Here is a 24,127-nt window from a genome sequence, read left to right as displayed (position 1 = left end):
GGGAAATATTTGAATTCTGCTCTATCACTTTGGGATAGAGTTATCTGTAAAGCTTGCACTTTGCTTTTGTGAGGAGTTGTGCTTGCTGATGGTTGGAGGTGTGTGGCTTGGCATGCCTGGTTTTATGGTGGCCTTGTTAACTGTTACATGGTATGAGCTGACTTCACACTACACATTTTTCTCCTTTCAATGCAGATAATGTTGGTTCAACAAGAATAATCAATAAAAACGGTAAAGGAGAAGGCAAACACATTATTGTTTAAGTGTATGAAATACTCCCTGATGTCCACTTCCTAAGTCAGAAAACCCATGTCTTCTTGTGAAATAATCCTGTCTTGTTTCTTACCTAACTTCATATTTACCCTTAAAAATCCACATAGCGTTGGCTGGAAGTAAAATTAAAGGGGCTTTGTTGGGAAAATAATAGGTTTTGGCAATCAAATTAATTGTAATTTTCCTTCAGCTTTAGGTTTGATAATGAAAACAAGTTTGGTTGCTATGGTTAACACTGACATGTTCCAATTTTTATAAGTGCCTCATCAGGGCTATTGTATATCAAAGATACAAGTAATCCAAAATATAAAAAGTAAAGTAAATGGGCAATGACCACCGTGTACAGTGTGATAAAAAAAAAACAAAAGACCCATATATGAATTTGCAATGGTCCTTTAAACAGGCATTTAAGCATATTTCAAGTCGCTTCCCTGTCTTTGCTAGTGCCTCCTTCATGCCTGAAATACACGTAACCCCGTCCTTACATCATACATAAAACTGAAGTTCTAATACAGTTTGACTGTGTGTGTGTTTTTACATGATTGTGATATGTCAAATTGTCCATGTAACTCTTTATAGCTTAAGATAACTGTAACTGCATATTATAGCCTCTCTGCATGTCTCTTTCTTACTAGTGCCTAACTTGCCTCTTGTGCACGGTCTTTGCTAAATGCCTGTTTTCTAATGCATCTTTGTCTTTGATGCTTGCAACTTAATTCATCCCAGCTACGCTGCCTCGAAAAGAGAGTGCCATGAAACAGGAGACAGAAAGTGAGTATAAACTGGAAACCATAAACCACCAGCCCTTCATTCTTGATCTGGGGATAATATAAAATGATTCTTGGGGTTGTAGGTCTGAATGGGAAATGCTGTTAGTCCTGTGCTGGCCATAGGTGTACAGATTTTCTGTTGAAATGGGATCTGAGAATTGTAATGACAGTGGGATATGAACAACAATAACAAATAAATATTTGTTAAAGCAAAATTAAATAACAATTCTTGTTTATGTGTGACCTCTCTAACCGATAATACTGCGGAAGTCCACTACTGAATCAGGCTCTAGGATTTATTATCCTTAGGAGCTATAATTACCAGGCTGCTGTATTTGGGTATTGTAACATAGCCATAGAATATTGCAATTCTCTCTAGAGTATTACCTTTAAGTAGATTTTCTGAAAATCACATTTTAACAGTGGATTTATAATTAAATTTTTCCCTTTGCTACAATATGTAGGTAACACCATTATTACTTCTATGGATAGAATCATTTTAACAAATACATACCTAAAATGGTTAAACTCACCTAAGCGTGCACCAACCATGTTGCCTTGCACTCAGCATTCAATTGCCCACCAAATTACAGATATCATCAATGTTTAGGAGATGCTACTGGCTAGCATGGGAAAAGTGGTAACTATGTGCAGTTACTGAAGTAGGAGGTGAAAGGAACACATAGAGATGCTTAAAGGCCTACAATGTTAAAATTATTTTACCCAGAAGCCATTTCTTAATTTAGAGAGGCTTTGCTTACATATTTCTTCATTCTTTAACTAGTCCTATATGTTCATGTGCTGAACAAACCACTACAGTTCTAAAACAGTACTGTCCTTAGGTTGGTGTTCTGGTTTAGCAGTGTTTGTGTGATGCTTCCAGAACCTATTTTCTGTGATATTAAATCACAGGCTTCCTTTAGAAATGAGCACTTTGAAAATTTGGCAAATAGGTTAATCACATGTTTTTGTGGTAGTACAGTGGCTTAGAGGTTAGCAACCTGGTCTTTTACAGCACTAGGTCCCAGGTGTGAATCTCGACTTGGACACTATGTGCATGGAGTTTGCAGGTTCTCCCAATGTTTGCGTGGGTTTCCTCCAGGTACTCCAGTTTCCTCTCACATTCTAAAAACATCCCGCTAGGTTAATTAGCTTTACCCCAAAAATTGACCTTAGACTGTGATAATGTCATATGACTTTGCTGGGACATTAGATTGTGAGCCCCTTGAGGGACATTAAGTGACATCACTATGGACTTTTAAAGCGCTGTGTAATATGTTGGTACTTAATAAATACTAGATAATAATAATTCTCCAAAATATAGTCATGTAAACTTCATTCTTCAGAGAATTGCACTAATCTGCACAAGTCTTTACTAGACTGATTCATTTGTAACTCACATAACCCTCTGATAGAATAAAATTTGGACAATATGTAAATGTAAATCATTTTGATTTGCCTAAATGCAGATCAGTCTGGTGTGGGGAAAATCATGCAAATTTTGATTTGTCAGCTAGGTTGCTCATTCCACCTGTCATTTAAAGTATCACTCAAAGGCAATTTATCAAAATGGACATTTATCTGCTAACTTAAAGGTCTATATTATAGAAGAAGATATTAAGTAAACAAGCCAAATATTTTTTCTCTATATGATGCAAAATAGACATTTGGAGATCTGGTAAAATATTGGAACCCATTATGTTGGGTGAAGTATCTGTCCAACTAAAGCCAGCATTGTTTGTTTTTATATAAATGTAAAGAGCTGCGTAATATGTTGGCGCTATATAAATCCTGTTTAATAATAATAATTTTGACCTTATAATTATGCCTTAATTGCATGAAGTACTCTCATCAAGTCTCTTTGAACTATATGCATGTCTACTATTATAAAAATGCATGAATATGTTCTGAAAGGAATCTTCATATAAAAATGTTTTTCAAGTTTACCTTTCTGGATGAAAACAAATAAGTCATATAGATGAAAGGACCTACCTAATGGGTTTGAAGTTAGAAAATAGGTAAAGTAAAAATATCTGTCCTTCATATATACCTCAGGATTTTACTGTACCCAGGAGTATCATGGAAGCAGAATTATTGCAGGCTTACCTGCCGGGTGAGTGGGTTTTAGGCAATGCATATTTGGCAATATTGGCAAAATAAAATGATTTGGTGTTAGTGCTACATCCAACAAACTTGTTGTATTGCACTGCCCGAGACCTGCACTATATGGTCAGATAACTAGAAAGAGAGAGGCCTCTAATTACTGTCACTTAATGCAGGATAGTATAATGCACCTTACAGCTCAGAGTACTTCTCTGAAGCCCCTTTAGAAAGCCTTATCTGTTTTACTGAAAAGTCTCTCAGAGGCAGTGCTTCTCATATTTTTAGTAATAAGTCCAGATTTCAGGTCCTTGATTTATAGTTTGAAAAAAGCATCTCATGACACATATAACATAACCTGTTTGTGGTCCCTGAGGAGGAGGAATGAAAGAAAATGTTCTAAGGTAGGTCTAGTGAAAGTCTAAAAATCTGTACTTGTTTTTGTACAAACTTTATGTACAAGTTTAACATGGAAATAAAGAAGGAAAAAATGTATTACCTTTTCTTGGCTGCTCAAAAATGAAATAAAGTTTTGCCATCCAGCTGTCACATTTCTATTTTTTGGGGATTTCTAACATTTCGAAACTATATGTAACTATAATGTAGATTTTTTAATTAATACTTGGATTCATATACACTTACATCTCAGTGCTATTTTAAAGAGGTTTATACTTCACTTTTACACTTTAAACATTCTAATGCTACACCACAGAATAGAAAGAGCAGCACAAATTTTACATCTTTAAGACTAAGCTGTAGTTATCTATGCAAAGATCACTGAGCGGTTCTGAGCCCTTATTTTGCAAAATAGAATACATAGTGCAGTCACTTCCAAGTATAACCCACTGCTGCCTACCTATGAGAACAAAGAACATTTAGGAGTCAGTTCAGCAAAACACTATGTATGCAGAGTTTTTTTTACCATTCACAACTTGCTAATTTTCTAAAATTTAAAAAAGATCTAGCTAATTTTATAAAATTTAAAAAAAGACAAATTTTCTGTAATATGTTGGCTTTGTGATGCTAATATCTGGAAGAGTTGACACAGTGACCTTCCCAGAGCGGAGAGAGCCTCGTCCTAGTTAAGTAGTGTTATAGAGTATACAAAACAAAAGGGGCTCTATTTATAAAACAAGGAATCAGGCATTCCCTCAAACATTCTTTCGTGAGAATCTTCCATTTCCTATGTGTTTCAATGGCAGTAATTAATTCCCATAAGGGAATGTCAGATTCCCTGTTTTATAAATGTAGCTCTAGGAGTTGTATTCTTTACTAGAGAGCTTCTCCCTAAATGTCAGTTTAGAAGATACATTTCAAACATTATGGAGTAGTTCTCGAATAATATTAGCAGTGATATTAGAAATCGTTTCTGAAGGAAAATCAACCAAAGATGCTTTTTACATTATAAAGAAGAAAAGTCAGTGTGGGTTAGTTGATCAGATCAGAGTTCTAGACACTGTTTACTTTAGGCACACAAAGATTTTCCCTACTGACAAAATGTAACCTTATCCCGGAATCCAGGTCTTCACGGCAGCTCTGGAAAGCTGACGGGGTCCACATCCAGTCTGAATAAGTTGTCAGTCCAGAGCTCAGGAAGTCGCAGATCTCAGTCCTCTTCGCTGCTGGATATGGGCAACATGTCTGCCTCTGATTTGGATGTTGCTGACCGCACCAAATTTGACAAGGTACTGTATTTTCTGGTTATTCTCTCAGGCTTTTTGAGGTACTATTTTGTAAAAGTAGATTATAAAAAAGTGAGATCAATTTACTTACAAATATGTTTGTTCGTGAATGCTTACTTAAAACAAAAAGCACCTAAACACTAAACACATACATAACACTAAAACAAAATTGTAACATAGTATATTGTAGTTTACCAGTCCTTAGATGTAGCTTAAGTCTTTTCCTTTTTCACGCTATATCCCCATATAATGGAGATAAATTTAAAGTTCGGATTGTGTAAGGGCCATGGCTGCCTCTATAGAAACAGTAAAGAAATATATGTAATATTTAAAGGATAAAAGCTTACACCAAAAGGTAGCCAGAAAGGTAGAGTCAGAAAGGAAACTATCTAAAGTTTTATTAGTTGTCAATGACTAAACACATTTAACACATATCATATGTATTACCACAGTATGATGTGAAATTAGTGCAATATTTAAATGCCCCTCAATAAGGGGATATAGTGAGTCCAGTGAAATTCACTTGTTGTATAGTCTTAATTCCCAACGCATCTCGCAAACAATGCTTCTTAAGAGGAAGACTATAATTCCTGCTGATAGATAGAAACAGTTGTTTGTGTACTCATTACTGTGTTGTTCAAGGAAACTAAGTAGATATGTGTTAAATGTTTATTTATCTTTCATATTACACCATACTGTGATTCTTACAAACAAGAATGAAGCTTCTCCAGTTAATTTATGCTTCAAAGCCAGTTACAGTAGAGCAGATCTGAAGGGAGAATAGTTAGATGTCACCCACAACTGAGCGGTCAACGAGCTATTATGTAGCTGCTATATCTAGTATCTAAGGACTGGCATATTTGCACTATATTACATTTTTGTTTTTGGGTTTTGAAATGCTTTATATTTGTCATTGACAGGTTGACAGGCAATGAGAATGTCTTGTGCTCCTGTGAACATCCACCTTTTTCTCTCCTGGGAGATGCCCCTTTCTAATTGGACAATGTAGAGATTTTGGAAGATCACTGGAGTTTGTCAAAACTTGACTTTAAGAAGCAGAGCTAGTTTCAGAGCACACCGGTTACCTTTCATAATCCTGTCCTGAAACTAATACTGCATTTTTTAGTTGTGTAGTGACTTTCTCTAGTGGTCTGTGTAATCATTGGCTATGACAGGAAATGCCATTACTAGTTTCCTTTAAATCCTCCTTATCCCAGTTACATCACGTGATTGGCAAATCATTCACAACTCCTTCAAACACCTTAAGTATATGAAACCCTATAGGGAACTGTCTATTTTTGCTATGTCCACTTGGTGTAGTATAAATGAATTTATTGTTATGTGTATGGACACTTTTAGTGTGTAATGGTAGTTCTGCCTTGACATTTTATTTATTACCCTTTGTGTTTTTATGTAATTGCTTGTCATAGTTTTATACTTAAATATGCTTAATAAGGTCTACACAGTCAATCTGTTCTATATTTTTCAGATATTTGAACAGGTCTTAAGTGAACTGGAGCCGCTTTGTCTGGCAGAACAAGATTTCATCAGTAAATTCTTTAATCTATCACAGCATCAGGGCATGTCGCGGACATCCATGGTATGGTGCATTATTTATTATTGTTGTGTCGGTTTTATTACCATTTCTGTCTAGTTGCTTGTTTTCCGGCCAGGAATGATAAGTTACAAAGTCCAAAAAAAAATGTGCAGGAAGCATAAAGATAAACTGTTCTGAAGCTGTATGGAAGAAGGGGAGATTACGTGCCTACTTTCTGAATTCCTCTTTGTATACATAAATCAGTGTGTAGCTTGATGAAGAACATCCATTGGATCCATGTGTAGTTTTTGTACCAATTCCTTGCTTGTTATTTTCAAGATTGGCCTATTTTGGATAGATAAGAGGACATGCTAGAATTAGTGGCCCTTTAAAAAAGATGAAGTGCTGTAAGCTGTTAATACAGTCCTGTGGAGTTAAAAAAATAGGCGAGTAACACAGATTGGTGTTTAAATTTTGCAAATGTGGTAGCAAAAACTTGGGGCATTTAAAAGGTATATATTCTGAAAGGATTTATTTAACATTGAAGATCAGGTTGGGGGTTATATTATTGTTAAAGATTAGAGTTTATTATTATTTTTTTATTATTAAACAGGATTTATATATCGGCAACATATTATGCAGCACTGTACATTAAATAGGGGTTGCAATAGACAGACAGTGACACAGGAGGAGGAGAGGACCCTACCCAAAAGAGCTTACAATCTAGGAGGTGTGGGAAGTAACACATAATAGGAGGGGGGATTTAGAATGGTGGGTGAGTAGTGAGGGTTTTAGAAGACAGGTAGCCAAGTTTGAAACAATGGGTTTTAAGTGCTCTTTGAAGAGAGGAGAAGTAGGAGCAAGCTAAATAGGATGAGGAAGACAATTCCAGAGAGTCGGGGCAGCTCAAGAAAAGTTTTGGAGCTGTGTGATGAGGTTATGAGTGAGGAAGTCATTAGTAGGTCATTGGAGGAGCGAAGAGAGCAGCTAGGGGGAGTATTTTTCTACCAGGTCAGAAAGGTAAGTGACAAGAACTTTGGACGGATTTGAAGACAAAGCACAGGAGCTGTGGGAATAATGGATGAGTCTGGCTGCAGTATTCATAATAGATTGAGAGGAGAGAGCTGGGTTAGTGGAATACCAGAGAGGAGGAGGTTACAGTAGTCCAGACGAGAGATGTTAAGAGCGTGTTTAGAGAATAAATCAAGTCAAGGGAGATAAATGTTGCTTGGATGGTTATGTATTTAAAACATAATAACAGGGATTATGTTGAGTGACCATTTCCCAATTATTCTGGTGATACTATATTTTTACTTCAGGTTCGCACAACTTCCACAGCATTTTCAACGGGCCAAACGCTCTCTTTTTTGTGAGTTTGTTATTGTGTAGAATGCAGCAGGGAGGTTGAAACAATTCTTATTACTGAATACATAAAGGATATAGTCAGATGACTAGACTCGCAGGATTATAGTGAAATACCATCTGTCCCCTTAAGTTCTGCTTTGAAAATTTGTATCAGGTGGTATCATCGATCAGGTGGGTCTTTATTGCAGAAAGGCAAAGGTGAGGTCTTTTTTGAAAAAAAAAAATTACCTGCCTGATCACTATATTCTTCCAAAAAATATATATATATATATAATATTTATATATATATATTTATTTATTTATTTATATAACACTGAGCTGCACATCCCAGACCTGGAAGCAGGAAGAAGAGCAAAAGAAGATGACAGTGCCTGCAATGTAATGGGGGCAGGCAAGGTTATTTTTTTGCAGAAGGAACATCACCTGATGCTTCTGGAATAAAGGACCAGTTAGCCACTTTGTTTTAAGTTTTTTATTTGCACTTTAAATGTTTGGGTTCAGATTGAGAATTAAGCTGCTAATGGTTAGATCCCTTTAATGACTGATTTTTATCATTATAAGTATTATCTGGATAATCATAAGTATTATAAGTATAAATCTTCCAAAAGTATTGCAGCACCTAACCAAACACATAGTTCTAAGTATATCTGGGTATGATAGCTTGTGCTCGGACCAAGTTTTCCTGTAATAACACACCACTAAAACCATCAGCAAATGACTTTTTGTCTAAACCAAAATGACGTTACTTATGGTCTATCTAATAAAAAAACATCTAAGCAAATAAAAGAAAGCTTTTATCTGGAGATGAACAGATGAGTGAACCACAAAGTTGCTACCCAATATTTCTAAAGGAACACAGAGAACTGGTTAGTAAATCTAAATTATGACAATATAAATTATTCAGTTCACTCATCTGTTGTGGTTCTTTAAAAGTATGGCTGACATTTATATTGTAATTCATAAAGCTAATGGATTAATGTGGAAGCTTGAGCACCTCCATCATATCAGTCTGATCAGGAAGGAAGCAATTTATTATTTAAACAATAGCGTATGATATCATGGTGGTGTTATTAATGCAATGTGTTCCTAGAGACAGTGTAAATGTGGCTAAGGATGGTAAATGCAATTGTTTAAAAAAAACAAAACCACTAGCTTTAGTACAGGATTATCTAAAATCTCATTGTAATTGTCTGAAATTCCAGATGTAATCTCTTTTCATCCTTATTTATACTTGCAGGTACACAATTTGTATAGGTTTATGCACTTTGCCTGAATGTTGTTGCTAGTTCAAATCAATATACCATCTCATGTACTTTTTCTGCTCATAATTGAATAGGCAGTAAGTGGAAATACGCAGATATTCCTAATATTAATGATTAGATTATGTTTATGAATCATACTCTTCCAACAATGTTCATAAAAAAAAAGGAATCTCCATGAAAATTTATTTCAGTTGAGCCATACTCAAAGGGAACAGGAAACTCAACTTTAGGATTTGTTTAGACATAATCCATTTATACCCCTAAAACTGCATCTTCTGAGCTAGAGAATATCCCAAAATTCCTTTTTAAAAATTTAAGTTTTGCATCCCTATTTTAAATTAACCATTTTCTAGTTGACTTGCACAATGCTTATGAAATCTGTGTAATGATAACTTTACAAGCTAAGAATTAGAAAGCTTTAGTATTGTCTAATGCTGTTTTTTTTTTTCTTTTAAAAGGTCGATGTTGACGAAAGTGATGGCAGTGTTACCTCTCGGCATCAAACCACTGCTGTACTGTCTTCGGAGTAAGTTTGCCTAAATGACTAATCCAAAACAAGTATTTAATTTTACAAAATGTCAAACATTAACTTTGCAAAAGGTCAAATATTTATTTGCTCAAACTTTATTGAATAATTGTAAAATTGTGTTTTTTGTAGGAAGGAAATGATCCGACAGATGATGACTCACATTTTCCGTTGTATTGAACCAGAGTTGAACAACCTCATTGCTTTGGGAGACAAGATTGACAGCTTTAACTCTTTGTATATGCTTGTGAAGATGAGCCACCATGTGTGGACAGCAGAGAATGTGGATTCTGCTTCTTTCCTCAGCACCACACTTGGCAATGTCCTGGTCACTGTGAAAAGGAATTTTGATAAATGCATTGTAGGTGCCGTTCCGACGTTTGCTGTATCTTCCCTGGTATTTGTTAAAGATGATTTAATATTTTTTATGTGTGTAAATGATATTCTACCCTTTGTGTCTTGCAGAGTAACCAAATCAAGCAGATGGAGGATGTAAAAATTTCCAAGAAGAGCAAGGTTGGCATTCTTCCATTCGTATCTGGGTTTGAAGAGTTTGCTGAACTGGCAGAGTCAATCTTTCGAGGATCTGAGAGACGTGGAGATTTAGATAAAGCTTATACAAAACTGATTAAAGCAGTTTTTATAAATGGTAAATAATATATGGTTTCCATTGTTTATTTTGTTTCAAGCTTTTTTTTTTTCATATATTTGCTCATGAACTTCAAATGCCTCTGTCATCAAAGGTCTAAATCAGCACCACTGAACTTATATTACTTGCCCTCACAAAGGTAACCTTACATTGATGTAGTGGTGGGTCTATACAGGGTCCCAGATGCTTTATCACAGATAGTATAAGAGGGACAACACAGACAATTGGAATTCTTTGGTCCTCCTTTTCGGAGGTTTAGCATCACAAACAACCTTGTTCTGCCAATCCAGAAAGCAGTAGACAGGTCTAGGTATTGGCAGGTGTGAAATCAGCAGTGACAATGTGGATTGCCATGCTCCCGCCACAGTTTTTTATTCTACAGTAGTAGAGGGACATCGTACATGAGTGATAGCTTTACTCTGAATTTAGGAGTAGTGGGCATTGTTTTCCCACCATCACAGCAAGCATCAGGTAGACTTCCCTGGCAGGCTCAACTGTCATTTTTAAGAGCTTATGGGGATTATGCGAAAACTGCAAGTGCAAATGCAATTAAGTGTTGCAACACATTTTTATTAGGGGACCACAATTCTACTTTAAAGTCAACTCTTCAGTAAAAGCCTAAACTATCTGTTCACCATGTGAACCCGTCCCTGTATAACTATGGTGGAGACAAAAAGTTGTGAATTCTTATCAGGTGTAAAGATGTCAATATTCCATGCACTTTGGATCAGTCAGTATTAGGATTTTTTTTTCTTTTTTATTCTAGTTGAAAAGGTTGCAAATGAAAGCCAGAAGACTCCCCGAGATGTAGTCATGATGGAAAACTTTCATCACATCTTTGCTACTCTCTCCCGCTTGAAGATTTCCTGCCTGGAAACAGAGAAGAGGGAAGCCAAGCAGAAATATAATGACCATCTGCAGTCATATGTCATATATTCACTGGGCCATCCACTGGAAAAACTAAATGTAATGTTCTTTCCTTTTGTAGTTTGCTGCAGTAAACTGTTTTCAATGAACGGTAGTTTTATAGTAGATGTGTTTGTAGGCCTTTTTCACACATGCTTTATTTAGCTTTCAAAATGCATCTTCTGCCCATGCTTGCATAGTACACCCCCTCTGCAGTTTTCTGAGGAAGTAGACAAGCCCTATTGAAGTCTGTAGAGGCTGTATCTCTCTGGCATGGACAACAGAGAAGAATTGCAATGAAGAAATGTAAGCAAATGTGGCACTATGGTCCTAAAGAGCTCGAAAATAGACAGCTGTGGAATGAAGAGTTGTTTAGGGTAGGTTGGTGTAAGTGGAGGGGTGAAAATAAATGCTTCTGTAAAAGTATACTTTAGTCCCAAAAAAAAGTGCTTAATGTCACACAAAACCTGGTTTGTCTGAAACTTTTTACAAAGCTTTACAAAGATTTTTAGCTACCTAAAGAGCTGTGGGACAGCGGACAGAGGATCCATCAAAGTAGGTTTTTTAATAATGTGTCTACTTTAGCTGCAACTTTTGGATTCATGCAAGGAGAAACTTGTTTGTTTCCTTTGTTATCCTATACAAAATTGAAAATGTTCATCCTAATTTAATAACAAATTTTATTCTTTTCAGATATTTTTTGAAGGGGTGAAAGCTCGTGTTGCACAAGGAATTGGCTATGAAGAAGTAAGCTACCAGCTGGCATTCAGCAAACAAGAACTACGCAAAGTCATAAAGGATTACCCTGGTAAGGAGGTTAAGAAAGGACTGGATAATCTCTACAAGAAGGTGGACAAGCATTTGTGCGAGGAAGAGAACCTGTTACAGGTAACAAAATAGTTTTTTTTTTTCTTGTTTTTCAAAATGTGTTTCTGATACAATTTTCAATATAAAAGAGTTTTTGAATCTGTATATTATTCAGAATGCTAACACCCAAAAAAAAGAAGGAAAAACAAAATGTCTTCTAAACTGACATGTGAAGTTTTCATTTTTAATTATAAGCACATACAAACATAACTGTATGTTTGATCATTTTGATCAAAATGTCTGGATGATCATTTTGGATTGGTACTTTAAGTATCTGGTTAAGGATCTCTGTCTAAATATGACATCTTGAATTTTCAGTAGAAGGTCAGCAATAGCAGCCTGCAGCTTATTTTTTAGGTTTTTGAGTTGTTTTAGTTCCAAATGGTCATCTTTGTTTAATATCATTACAGTTTGAAGGGGAAAAATGTTGGTGTTCATGATAGCCCTTTAACTACAATAAGTGTCCAATGAACTTGCAGATAAGAATTGGTCTATCCATGTAGGCCAAGGTAATACACTATGTGGAGTTACATCAGAACTGCTGTTCTAGTTTGTTTTTGTACTTTTGCCTTGTTATATTTATGTAATACTAATTTTAGTCAAATGTTCTGCTTTCTTTCATTATCCAGGTGGTCTGGCACACTATGCAGGATGAGTTTATCCGGCAATACAAGCACTTTGAAGGTCTCATTGAGAAATGTTATACTGGGGCTGGTATTACTATGGAATTCACCATCCAGGACATCTTGGAATATTTCTCAAGTATTGCACAATCTCATTAGCAAGTTGCAGTGTAGTATAGGAACTAGCACTTTAGTGTCATTTATAAACAAGGATATAAGTGGTGGGATTTTCCTTGACGGGACAACAAGGACTTGTGATTGGCATAAATGTGTCACAAATATAACATTCACAAACTACATTTAGGTTTATCATCTTTAATGCTAAACACTGTAATGTAAAAGTGGGCCAGTTAACTGTTTAGGGAAGTGTAATACTGTTTATTTCATCGACAAATTAGCAAGTTTATATTGAGCTAACTAGACAAATGGTAATGCTGCTCGGTGTACCATGTACCAAGTCTTTCATAATAAACATAGAAGCTAAACATGCCAGCTTTCCAGCTAAGAAGGTGTTGAAGATAAAGCAATTCTGCTATTTGTAAATTCACATCTAAAATGTAGAAGGGTAGTGTCAGTATCTATGATCCATAACCTAGCAAGCATTCTACAAACATTTTCGTTTGTGTTTGTAAAGCCTTTACAATAGCTGAACCACTGAAAAATAATCATTTAGTTAAACCTTAACTATAAGCATATGCAGATAAAACAAAGGGACAATGGGCCAAACTTTGGTGATGCTTTTACCTAACATTTTGTACTATATGACCGGTTGCACATGGTGACATTACTACATAAGCTTGGATAAATTCAGCTACATTGTGTCCAACATTTTGGACAACCAAAGGTTCTGCTTCTGAGAATAGAAGATGGTGTATAAAGCAGTAATGGGGTTGGTTTTATGGGTAAGCTAGACATTTTCGTTTTAACTGATCGTTTAGAGCAGTGGTCCCCAACCTTTCTGACAGCAGGGCCTGGTAACATAGAATAAAATTTTGCAGTGGCCCGGTATATGTACAGCTTACACTACTCTGCTAATCTCAGCTGCTTGGCCTCCTGTCAGCACACTAGCTGAGAATAGCAGAGCTGTATAAGAGAGATGGTTTGCAGTCAGATGGCAGAACTGCTGGTAATGGCAGAGAAGTGTAAGACTTACATTGCTCTGCCATTCTCAGCAGCTCCTGTGCAAGCAGTGTGAGGAGAGCCACACGCGCTCCTTCTGTCACACTTTCTCTAGCTTTAGAGCAATATAAGGAGAGCCGCTGGTGCTACTGCTGCCAACGCTTCTTCCTCCTGTCATTTGAGGCCCTGACACCGGTCCACGGCTCGGGGGTTGGGGACCACTGCTTTAGAGGATATCTGTACTTTTAAGAAGATGATCATTGGCTAGCAAACGTATTGAATCAAGGTAAAAAATTATAATAAATATCAAGGATCACAGATATACAAACATTACCGAGGACTATGACACCACTGTTCACTGCTGCAGCTTCTTGTATCGCCTACCTGCCCACCCAACTATCAAAAAGCATAATCACAGTGTTCGTCTCCTTATATTCATTTCCTACCTGTAGGCTGACTCTGTGCAGACCACAACTAAAATTTGCATAAAAAGTATTTGCTGTGCAGGGAATTGTGGGAGAAAATTACACATATTTGCAGGCAGCTATACCAGCAATATTTTATTATACATTTTTTTAAATACATTGGCTTAAATACATTGACTTTTGGCTATTCTAAGGCTTGATGCCTGATACGCATTTTGCTTTTTGTCATGGGCTATTGATTTATTGTTACCACTTTTAAATTATTCTGTTTCCAGTAATTATCTAGAACATGTTTGTACACTGGACTGTCTTGTTTTCAGAGGGAATAGAAGTTTGCTATAATGTGCTGTGTCTTCTGTTTAGGAGAAAAATAAGGAATAAGAATACGATATGTTGTTTATGAATGTCTAAACTGTAAAACAGAACTTGTTTCTTACATGAACCTTTCAATGCCCTGCCTTTTATAAAAGAAACACTTGTTTTTTCTTTCAGTTGCCTTCAGGTAACCTCTTGACTTTGTGGAATTTATTATAGTAGTCCCCATCCAGCAGTTTGTGTGCCATGTGTGTAAATGTTTGTTTCTGATTGCCTCCTAAATCATGTGGTCTAAAAAGAGTTGATCTGATTTTTTGACATATCCAGATTTAATAATTCAAACATTGAATATGCAGAATATAAAACTGGGTACAATGCTAAGGGGTAGCATTAGTAGAGTTGTATGTTTCACTTCTCAGTACCCTTAGAAGAGAGATGAGAATTTGTGAAAGACATTATTACAGTGTATATGAAGCAGTAGGTTACACAGAGGTCCATTTTTGTAACAGTTGATCTGAAATGAAATCACATTAAAACTGTGTATCTGTCTTATCACAGCCCCTTTAAACATTTTTATCTTTGAACATGGCACACAAACTGATAAAAGGACCTAAGATCTAACTAGTGCCATTTATTTTCTAAGACCTTGATCACACAAGGATGTGAAATTAAAACACTGCCATCCGGTTTGCCAGTCTCTGTATAGAGAAGAGTGTGTCCTTGGGTGGGTATTGTGCCGTCAGACACATCATACAACCTGACTGATCTAGAAGTGTAGATCCTCGGCCAAATGAACAAGATTGTTCACAAACCGAGAGTGGAACAAAAAAAACATCTGGAAACTTAATGTACCCATTTATTATTATTTGTTTGAAAACACAGTTACTATTTAAACTTGTTTTCAATGAGATTTGTATTGTGTGGAATATTGTACATATAAACAAAGATGACTACAAATATGTTTTTGTTTTTTTTTCAGATTCATATTTATGTAAATTTTACATTTTAGTTTTAGGTAGTTTTCAAAACATATTTTGCACTCCTTACAACCCTGTGGATTTTACATATTCCTAATATTTCTAGTTTTTTATATTATTACTGATTTGGCATTAGACATTTCTAAAACGTTGTTATCCTTTACACATATTGTGGTAGGCTGTTCATATTTACATTTGTATCTAAGTAGTCAGCCTTGCTGCTTCTGTCTCTGCTTAGATGTTGGCACCATTGGCATCACTGATTGCCCAGTGGCAACACCCAAATTCATCCTCCACTCGTTTTATATTGACAGCACTTGGTTCTAGCTGCAGAAGGTGAGGAAGTTAGTCCCTCTTCACCCTCTCCAGCAGTATCTAGCAGGCAGCAAAAGAAATCTAGCTTCCTAGAAGCATTTACCATTAACAAAAGGTTACATTTCTTCTAAGACATTCAACATGTACAACGCATTGCATTGCAAATGTCTTTTTATCACTCTGAGAGGAGAAAACTAGAATGATGATGATGATTAAATAAAAAATGTATCTGTAAAGTAAAAGAAAGTAAAGCCAGTTAAAACTGAAACTGAACTAACTTCAAATTGTGCTGCCATCACACATGAATGAATTCTGAATATTGTGTTTGGGACAAAATAGCACCATTTACTGGAGGACAGGCAAACCATAGAAAACTCTAGAAGGTGTACACTCCCACGACACTTCTTACCATGGCCCCTTCCCAGTGCTCCAGTGTAGAAGTCCTGGCAAAAGTGCAGGCAACGCATCCCTTCCAGAGCACTTTGTCAGCAATTATATACAGCACCCCTCCACCTTGTAAGCTTCCCTTCTCTAATCTAATCTTTGCACCTAACCATCATCCCTCCCTACCCTCAAATAAATGACTCCTGACACCACTCCAATCTCCCTGAACATGCCAAGGCACCGGCTACTGCTTCAGTCCCCCAGCTTTCCTCCCACTGCTCCTATCCCTGTACTTTTACCACCTTACCCACCACTATCCCAGTTAACCTTCTTTCACCACTTTACTAATACCCTATTATCCTACTCTCGCCACTCCTTGGTTTGCATCCGCTACCACTGCAACCCTTCTCACCCCTTGTCCCCTCACCCATTCCTGAAACAAACACATCTTTTCAAGTATTTGTAGTATAAAGTGCAATACAGAAATTCAGGGTTATAATTGCTGGCCTCCTGAAAATGTTTGTTGCCTGACTATTTCGAAGTTCAGTACTACTGTTTCACAAAAACAATACACAAAATAAAAGTCACAGGAAATGTAGGAGTTCAGAGTATGTATGCATGGCTCAGATGCCTGGACCTGTGATAAATACAAGGCATCAGGTAAGTTCAGCAAGGCCTCCAAAAATCCTGCAAGACACAAATATTACAACTTGCCATGCCTTGTTTTGTACTGTATCTGTGTGCAGGGTTTTGCTTCCTTGATGTCACCAAATCACCTGAGAATAGAATTCAGGGGCAGCAATGTCTGAGATTTCCCAATGTGGGTAATATACAGCTTTGAGGTTGCAGGTACAGGGGTGCCTAGGCTTCAGTAGGAAGTGCAATGCTACAAGTAGAATTTAATTAAAAAGTACATTTATCAAGGTAGTACAAAGGAGCAATAAACAATTTTCACCTTTTCAGTTTTGTTTTTCTTTATCATAGATGCTTTCGGGACCTTCCCTGGGTCGTTTTCTAAGACCTATCAATCTGATATTTTAGAAAATCTGGCATTGAGTTGCACTTTTAGCAGGCATTCTCAACTGGTGCCCAGTACAAGACAGGTGTTGTTCATTGACTTTTATAGAGGTCAGTGTCCACAAAATGGTTGCATTAGAAAGTCCAGGTGGGGGCAGTAACATATCCTACATTGTGAATTTTCCATGCAAAATTTCCATTTCTGGAGGTGGCTATCTTGATAGAAGCAAGGCTTTGGTTCCTCATGTCAGAGCCTCCAGAGAGGAAAAAATTGAGCATCAAATCACCAAATCACCTGAAGCGGAAAAAATTGGAACACATTTGTAAGCTGGCAGCACTTTATTGCAGAAGGGACATGCAATGTGTGTGTATGCAATAAAACAAACTTACTTGCCTGTTCACAATCTTTTGTTGAATGCACAGATTAGTGTACAATCCTGGAGTAGCTGGCTACTGATTATGAACTTGCACGTACAGTAGTTACGTCAATTAAGCCTGGCCAATTAAGATGGCTGAAGACCAGGTGAAAATGTTGGAGAGCAAAGAGAGGTGAGGTTTAATACGCTTAAAGTACTGCAATAGGCAGCGGTGTCATAGATCACATGCTGCAGGTAATATACTCACCCATTGGTAGATGTAGCAGTGGGCAATGGGCCCCTCTGCAGAGCTGACTTGGGGCCTTTGTTGGCAGAGGAGGGTCTGGAGCCTTTTGGACCTCCCTATGGCCATCTCTGTAATTACCAGGAAATTCCTTGCCTTGTTGGTTGAGAGAAAATAGAAAGGGGTATGTTTTGCAGGATATTTAGCCACAATTAACATTTATAAATGTTTTATCTAACATCAAAACAGTCCCTGTTAAAGACTATACATAAAGACCACAAGATGGCGCTATTCGCCTATTTCTGGTTTCTTCTGCTTGTTCTTACCGCAATTTCTCACTAATCTTGGCTTTGGGGAATCTGATTTGCACTAAAAAGATCCAAATCGATTACTATGATCCAAAATGAGTAGTATTGTAAAAAATTCTAATTTAGACCAGATTTATATTAATGCAGTATGGCACTATAATGCAAGTTAGGGACAGGTTTTTTATCTACACACAAGTGCTCCTTATAAGTATATTTATTTATTTGGACATCAGTGGACCATGCATTGGTAAACATTAGTTTAAAAAGTTTGGTAACATAAAGACATAAAGATACTTTTTCTTTTGTGTTGTGTGTTTATTTATTGAGTGACTTGACTATAGTTCTACACTTAAAAATTGTGATCAAACCTTTACTGCAGAAGGACAGGCAGTGTTCCTTTCACAAAAAAACAACTTCCCTGCCTGGTAGCTGTCCTATTTTTGCAAAGTACTGTGAGCTGCACATGTGTAGCTCAAAGAAGCATGCTGGGATAAGCAGGGGGATGCCAGGATTCTATGCACTCCCACACACCTATGTAGGAGGTATGTCATTCCTGCCCTGCCAATCAAGATGGCAGAGGAACGGGTGAAGAAGATGGTGTCTGTGATAGACTTAAGACAGGTGAGTGTAATAGGAAAAAAATGCTGGTACATTTTTTTTTTTTTGTGTTGGCAACTTTCTTACCATCTCTGGTCTCTGATTAAAGTCCTCTGATTATACACCTTGCAATTGGTCCTTTCCCAATAATGGACATAAAATGCCTTGTTCTTCAATATATCTCTGTGAAGGTACTGACTGCTAGGTATCTTTGTCTTCAGAGTTTCCCCCCATGATGAGTGGTAGAAGAATAACCAGGCAGGAGAGGTACAGATATAGTGCAGATCAACAGAATGCATGGAGGGGGAGCAGGGAGATCCGTGCACTGCAGATCCTCAGGTGCAGCTTGCTCATCAAGAAGGAGAATAATGTTAGGCAGCATCACCAAATATCAATCCAAACCTTGTGAGACTAGCGAAAGTAGAACGCACAGTACACTTTAGATCCTAAACTGCTACAGGGAAAGCCTCTGCTATTTTTTCAGGAAGAAACAAATAAAAATAATTTGTGTAATAAAAACAAAAGTGTATTTCTTAGGCAAAATTAACATTTTTTTCTGTAATATAGCAAACCTTCAATTTAGCTCAGGTCCACTTTCAAACTTTTCCCCTATTATTAGTAAAAATTCCCCTAGTATTTTTACTAATGCTATCATAGCATTGAGTGTAAGCAGATGAAAGTGACAAACCTGGCACTAGGACAAAAGCTACCTAGCAAGTCACATTGAGAGGCCATGGCAAAACCATTTTACTCAAATGACCCATTTTTGTACATGGTGACCATTGGTCTGGTTTTTTGTCACATAACTCTTTGGTATTCCCAGATATCTCAGCCATACATTATATATTGGTCTCCAACCCCTTGGCCCATCACCCAGGCCTTATTATTATCCAGTATTTATTTAGTGCCAACATATTACACAGCGCTGTACAAAGTCCATAGTCATATCACAAGCTGTCCCTCAAAGGAGCTCACAATCTAATATCCCTACTATAGTCACATTTCTTTAATACAGTCTAAGGCCAATTTTTGGGATGAAGCCAATAACCTACCTGCAAATTTTTGGAATGTGGGAGGAAACCATAGTACCCTGAGGAAACCCACACAAACATGGGGAGAACCTGCAAACTCCATGCAGATAGTGTCCTGGCCCAGATTCGAACCTGGGACCTAGCGCTTACACACTGACTACATTATAATACAATACAATACAATACAATGGTCCTGATTTAATAAAGCTCTCCAAGGCTGGGGAGGATACACTTTCTTCTGTGAAGCTGGGTGATCCAGCAAACCTGGCACAGATTTCCTAAAGTAATTTGCTATTTGTTTTAATCTTGGATTGGATCCATTCCAGTTTTTTTGTATCACCCAGGTTCACTGATAAAAGCGTATTCTCTCCAGCTTTAGAGAGCGTTAATAAACCAGATCCAATGACTACATTAATCTATATACCAATCCTAGCAATTTGTCACAAATGAATACTGAAATATATTCAGGAGATTTACAGTATATTACTCAGACTTGTTTGATTCTCCCATTTCTATCACTGAAATAAAAATGATTTTCCTTTCCTAACTAAAAACAGAAATATGTCAAATAAACAATGGAATAATTTAGAAGTTTGATGTAAGGGTTAGTGTAAAATAACACTTTTAATAAATAAATAATATATATTTTTTAGAGGTGTATAAATCCATACAAAGAGGGGAGACTTGGATCTGAATGATGGATTGTTCCTCCAAATCCAGGACAGTTGGCAGTTATGGAGACAGTAGCCTGTGTGTGTTTTATATATTATTACATTCTTCTAACTGATTTTGTACTCAGATGGTCCAAGACAAATGAGACAGCAAAAACATTTCACATGTGCCTAGTGATGTCTTTATTTCACTTTTATTATGTCTTTATATCATTTTATTTTATGATATACTATAATCAGACCTATAGCAACCATATCCGGTCGAAAAAAATCGAATCTAATCTCGCCCTGGAAAAGAATAGAAATACATCTAACACTGTCCACAAGGTAATCGCATTGACACTGCCAGAAACGTTGATCTTCTGTGACCCCCGGGGTGTTCAGGGGTTCCTCCCGCTGACCTCCCGGTCATGGCTGATTTGTGATGTAAGAGTTGGTGGAAGGAATCACTCCAGATGAGTTTTAGAATCGCTTTTACAGACGCCAAATTACATTGCTTTATTACACAGTACAAGAAATAGGTATGAGGTTTATCACACTCCATGGAAAAGGAAGTGGTTTTTCTCTGTAGATCAGAGATTCCCAAGCAGGATTCCTGCAGAGGTTGCTGGGGGTTCCTGCAATGAGCAGCTTGTGGTCAGTTTAGGTGACTCCAGTGATTATTTTGGCTTTGTGTAAGGGTGACATTTTACCCACCGGCCAGCAATGTAGGTGACATTCTTCCTACTGACCACCACACTAATGTACTGTGAGCGGTGGATATAGGTATTATAGAAAGGATTTCCTCATGGTAAAACGGCCAGGATACACTGCCCTAGACCACCACATTGTGAATGTTTGGAGCAGCATGGGGGAATCCTTGCACTAACTTTTAGTCTTCAGGGGACTCGGCTATATTTTCTATACCACAGATCACAGTATATTAGTGTGGTGGTCAGTGGGAAGAATGTCAACCTTACAGATATCCAAAGATCATTGGTGTGAGCAGTACCTGACCTTAGAATCACACATTCCTCTGGACCCCCTGTAGATTCTGGAGGATCCCTGGCTGATAACTACTGATTTGGGGGGGTTTTGGTCACGTGACAGTCATTTAGGATAATAACACATCTTTCATTTCCTGTAGTTTTTCTCAACGATTGTGCATTGTAGGATGTGATTGGCCAGATATCATGTGACCCCATTCTCTGTTGTGATTTGCTGTCTGTCTCCTCCGTGTCATCTTTCATTCTATTCCATGTGATGATGTAGCAGCACAGCACCGTGTCTCCCCTCATCTCTCTGCTGTCACTCTCTGCTTCTCTTACACTTCCTGAACTTCACCAGACGTGTGATAGCAGTAGGCAGAGCGCTATCCTATCCCCCCTCCTCATCTCCCATCTGTCCTGGTGCTGTCAGAGCTGCAGCTTGCTATTGGTGGAGTTTGCTGACGTCATAGCTGCAGAGGACGGACGGAGTAAGGTTGCTATGAGCGACAGGCTGTGCGCTTCATCGGCCCAGACCGGGCTTCCTGCGCGCCATTTTCAAACCGCTCCACCGCCCGCCGCTTTGTGGCCTCACCAGTGTAAGAATCCTTCAGCCGTATCCTAGCAACCCCTCGCCGGCCAAGGGAAGGGGCCATGAGGAGCTAAACACTGCGCTGAGGGGTGAGAGGAGCGGGCTTCTCTGCTGTATGTGGGGTAAGTGACCCGAGCCTGCCCACAGCCATTCCTTATAGGGTGTGTGAGAATTATGGGGTCATAGTGATGTATTATGGGGTCATTGTGATGTATTGGGGTGTGTAAGTATTATGGGGTCGTTGTGATGTATTGGGGTGTGTGAGTATTATGGGGTCGTTGTGATGTATTGGGGTGTGTGAGTATTATGGGGTCGTTGTGATGTATTATGGGGTCGTTGTGATGTATTGGGGTGTGTGAGTATTATGGGGTCGTTGTGATGTATTTATCTGAGTGATTATGATGTGACAGAATTGTGTGCACGTCTCACATTTATTTATTTGCGTTGAACTCCAGGCAGAAATACTTTTGCACCCTTGCAGTGTGTCTGTCTTCCATAGCAAGGGGTGACTTGTTCCTTATGGGGACACAGGAGGAGTATAACTTCCATCATCTCTCTACTCTGCTGTGCCATGCCATACTTCTTACAGAGAAACTAAAGTTCCACCTATGATCAGACAGGTTATTATTACAGAGCAGGACAGGCGATGTCCCTTCTATAATAATGCGTCTTATGGGTTTCTGGACATGCGCAATGTCAGCTTTGGTTGCCATGGTGGAACAATCTACACGGGTCAGATTTTTGGCATTTGTTGCGGTGTTCTTGGCACATTAGTCCAGCTATCACATGATCTGCAGTTGGTCACATGACAACTTGTCACACACACTGCTAGGTGGAGATTTAAAACTGGAGCCGGATATTCTGGCCGCTTCAATCACTGATACCAGAAAAGTAAAGGGTAACTAAAAGATTTAGGTTTAAATATATCATATATATATATATATATATATATATATTATAATCATATATTAAATATATCCTTACTATCCATAACAGCAGACCCTGGTTCTTAGCTCTGTGGTTTGTATACAGTTCCAAAAGCATCTTCAAGATCTCTATTGGTTATCAGCTGTTCATAGTATTACAACTTTTCAGGCCACTTTCATAATTTGGATATGTTTCTCAATCATCTCTGTTATGCTATTCTGTTGTCAAAAATAATATTAAAGATCTCTATTGGCCTCCTCTGACATACATTGGATCTGTAGAAATCTTATTCTTCTATGGTACAGGAAATATCCCAGTGGAACTATTGGCCATCTGTAGAGCTGAAAAGGCATTAATTGTTTATCTCTAATAATTGTTATGTCTTCCTATTTTAAAAAAAAATGTATATATGTAGCGCCAACATAATATGCAGCGCTGTCTAATAAATAGAGCTTGTCATTGGAAAGGATCATGAAAGATCCTTTCCAACGGCAAAAAGCCGAAAGATGAATGAACAAGTGTTGTAAATACAGCGCCTTTCTGCTCTATGCAGGGGGCCTATGCCCGACGTCGTGCCCGGGCACCAGAAGGCCCTTCACTTGTAATGCAGTCCTCCACCAGGACGGATCCATAAACAATGTCAGACGAGTGCTGTACACATGTCAGATTCTCTTCCGATACCATCCGTGGAGCGATAATCAAATCAAGAGTCACCTGACGTGTGTACGTAGCCTATGTCACCCCTCCTGTGCATAGCTGAGACTTTACAGTCTAACACTTGTTTCCCACAGTACCAGCCCAGTTTTAAAAGGTGTCAGATTTTTGCATGTGAGTGTGGAAACTCCAGGCCATCCATGTCTCAGTTAGCTACTGACCTTCTACAAAGTAAGGGCGCTTTACTAAAGTGTAAACAAAACACTAACTGTAGACCACTGGTGATTACTAAATGTCTTCTTTAATGAAGTAGATTACTAAATGTCTTCTTTAATGAAGTCAGGTTAAGTGCATTAACCTTTAGCACCCCGTCAGTTATCATTTTGATGAAAAAAATGACCTCACCCGCACCCTCTAAAATACAATACACCTAAAAAAACAGGGATGAAAGTAAAGGCTATTGCTGATCTCAGCTGATGGCCAGTGATGTTGTGTTGCCTGCTAAGCAACCTAAATCTTCACTAGGATCCAGTTCTGTACAGTAATGGCTTTTTTTCATTTCTCAAATGATAACACCTTTTTCCTAGCCAGGTGACCACATACAGAAATTGTTCTCACTTAGAATTAGATCACCTGGCTGGGTTTAAAAAAGATTTGTCCCAGCAATTAT

General features: G+C 37.8%; 2 protein-coding genes across 14 annotated transcripts in view; both read left to right on the top strand.

Moving 5' to 3' along the window:
• Positions 1–15,376, top strand: part of EXOC1 (exocyst complex component 1) — a 37,383-nt gene extending 22,007 nt beyond the window's left edge. For 6 of the 12 annotated variants that reach the window (XM_072406216.1, XM_072406219.1, XM_072406212.1 and 3 more), the window contains 10 exons: positions 196–231; positions 1,000–1,044; positions 4,665–4,828; positions 6,315–6,425; positions 9,448–9,515; positions 9,648–9,876; positions 9,981–10,164; positions 10,931–11,130; positions 11,764–11,958; positions 12,567–15,376. In XM_072406216.1, the coding sequence (XP_072262317.1) occupies positions 196–231; positions 1,000–1,044; positions 4,665–4,828; positions 6,315–6,425; positions 9,448–9,515; positions 9,648–9,876; positions 9,981–10,164; positions 10,931–11,130; positions 11,764–11,958; positions 12,567–12,719 (1,385 nt within the window). In that variant the 3' untranslated portion in view covers positions 12,720–15,376. The remainder of the gene's footprint in view (positions 1–195; positions 232–999; positions 1,045–4,664; positions 4,829–6,314; positions 6,426–9,447; positions 9,516–9,647; positions 9,877–9,980; positions 10,165–10,930; positions 11,131–11,763; positions 11,959–12,566) is intronic. The other 6 variants (XM_072406222.1, XM_072406221.1, XM_072406218.1 and 3 more) reach the window with 2 other exon arrangements.
• A 6,197-nt stretch (positions 15,377–21,573) lies between these two features.
• CEP135 (centrosomal protein 135) overlaps positions 21,574–24,127 on the top strand; it is a 28,938-nt gene continuing 26,384 nt past the window's right edge. For both annotated transcript variants that reach the window (XM_072406211.1, XM_072406210.1), the window contains exon 1: positions 21,574–21,998. The gene's annotated coding sequence lies outside the window, so the exon portion shown is untranslated. The remainder of the gene's footprint in view (positions 21,999–24,127) is intronic.

This window comes from Pyxicephalus adspersus, chromosome 3 (assembly GCF_032062135.1).
Source record: "Pyxicephalus adspersus chromosome 3, UCB_Pads_2.0, whole genome shotgun sequence".
NCBI lineage: Eukaryota > Metazoa > Chordata > Amphibia > Anura > Pyxicephalidae > Pyxicephalus > Pyxicephalus adspersus.
This window is presented reverse-complemented; position numbering and strand designations above follow the sequence as displayed.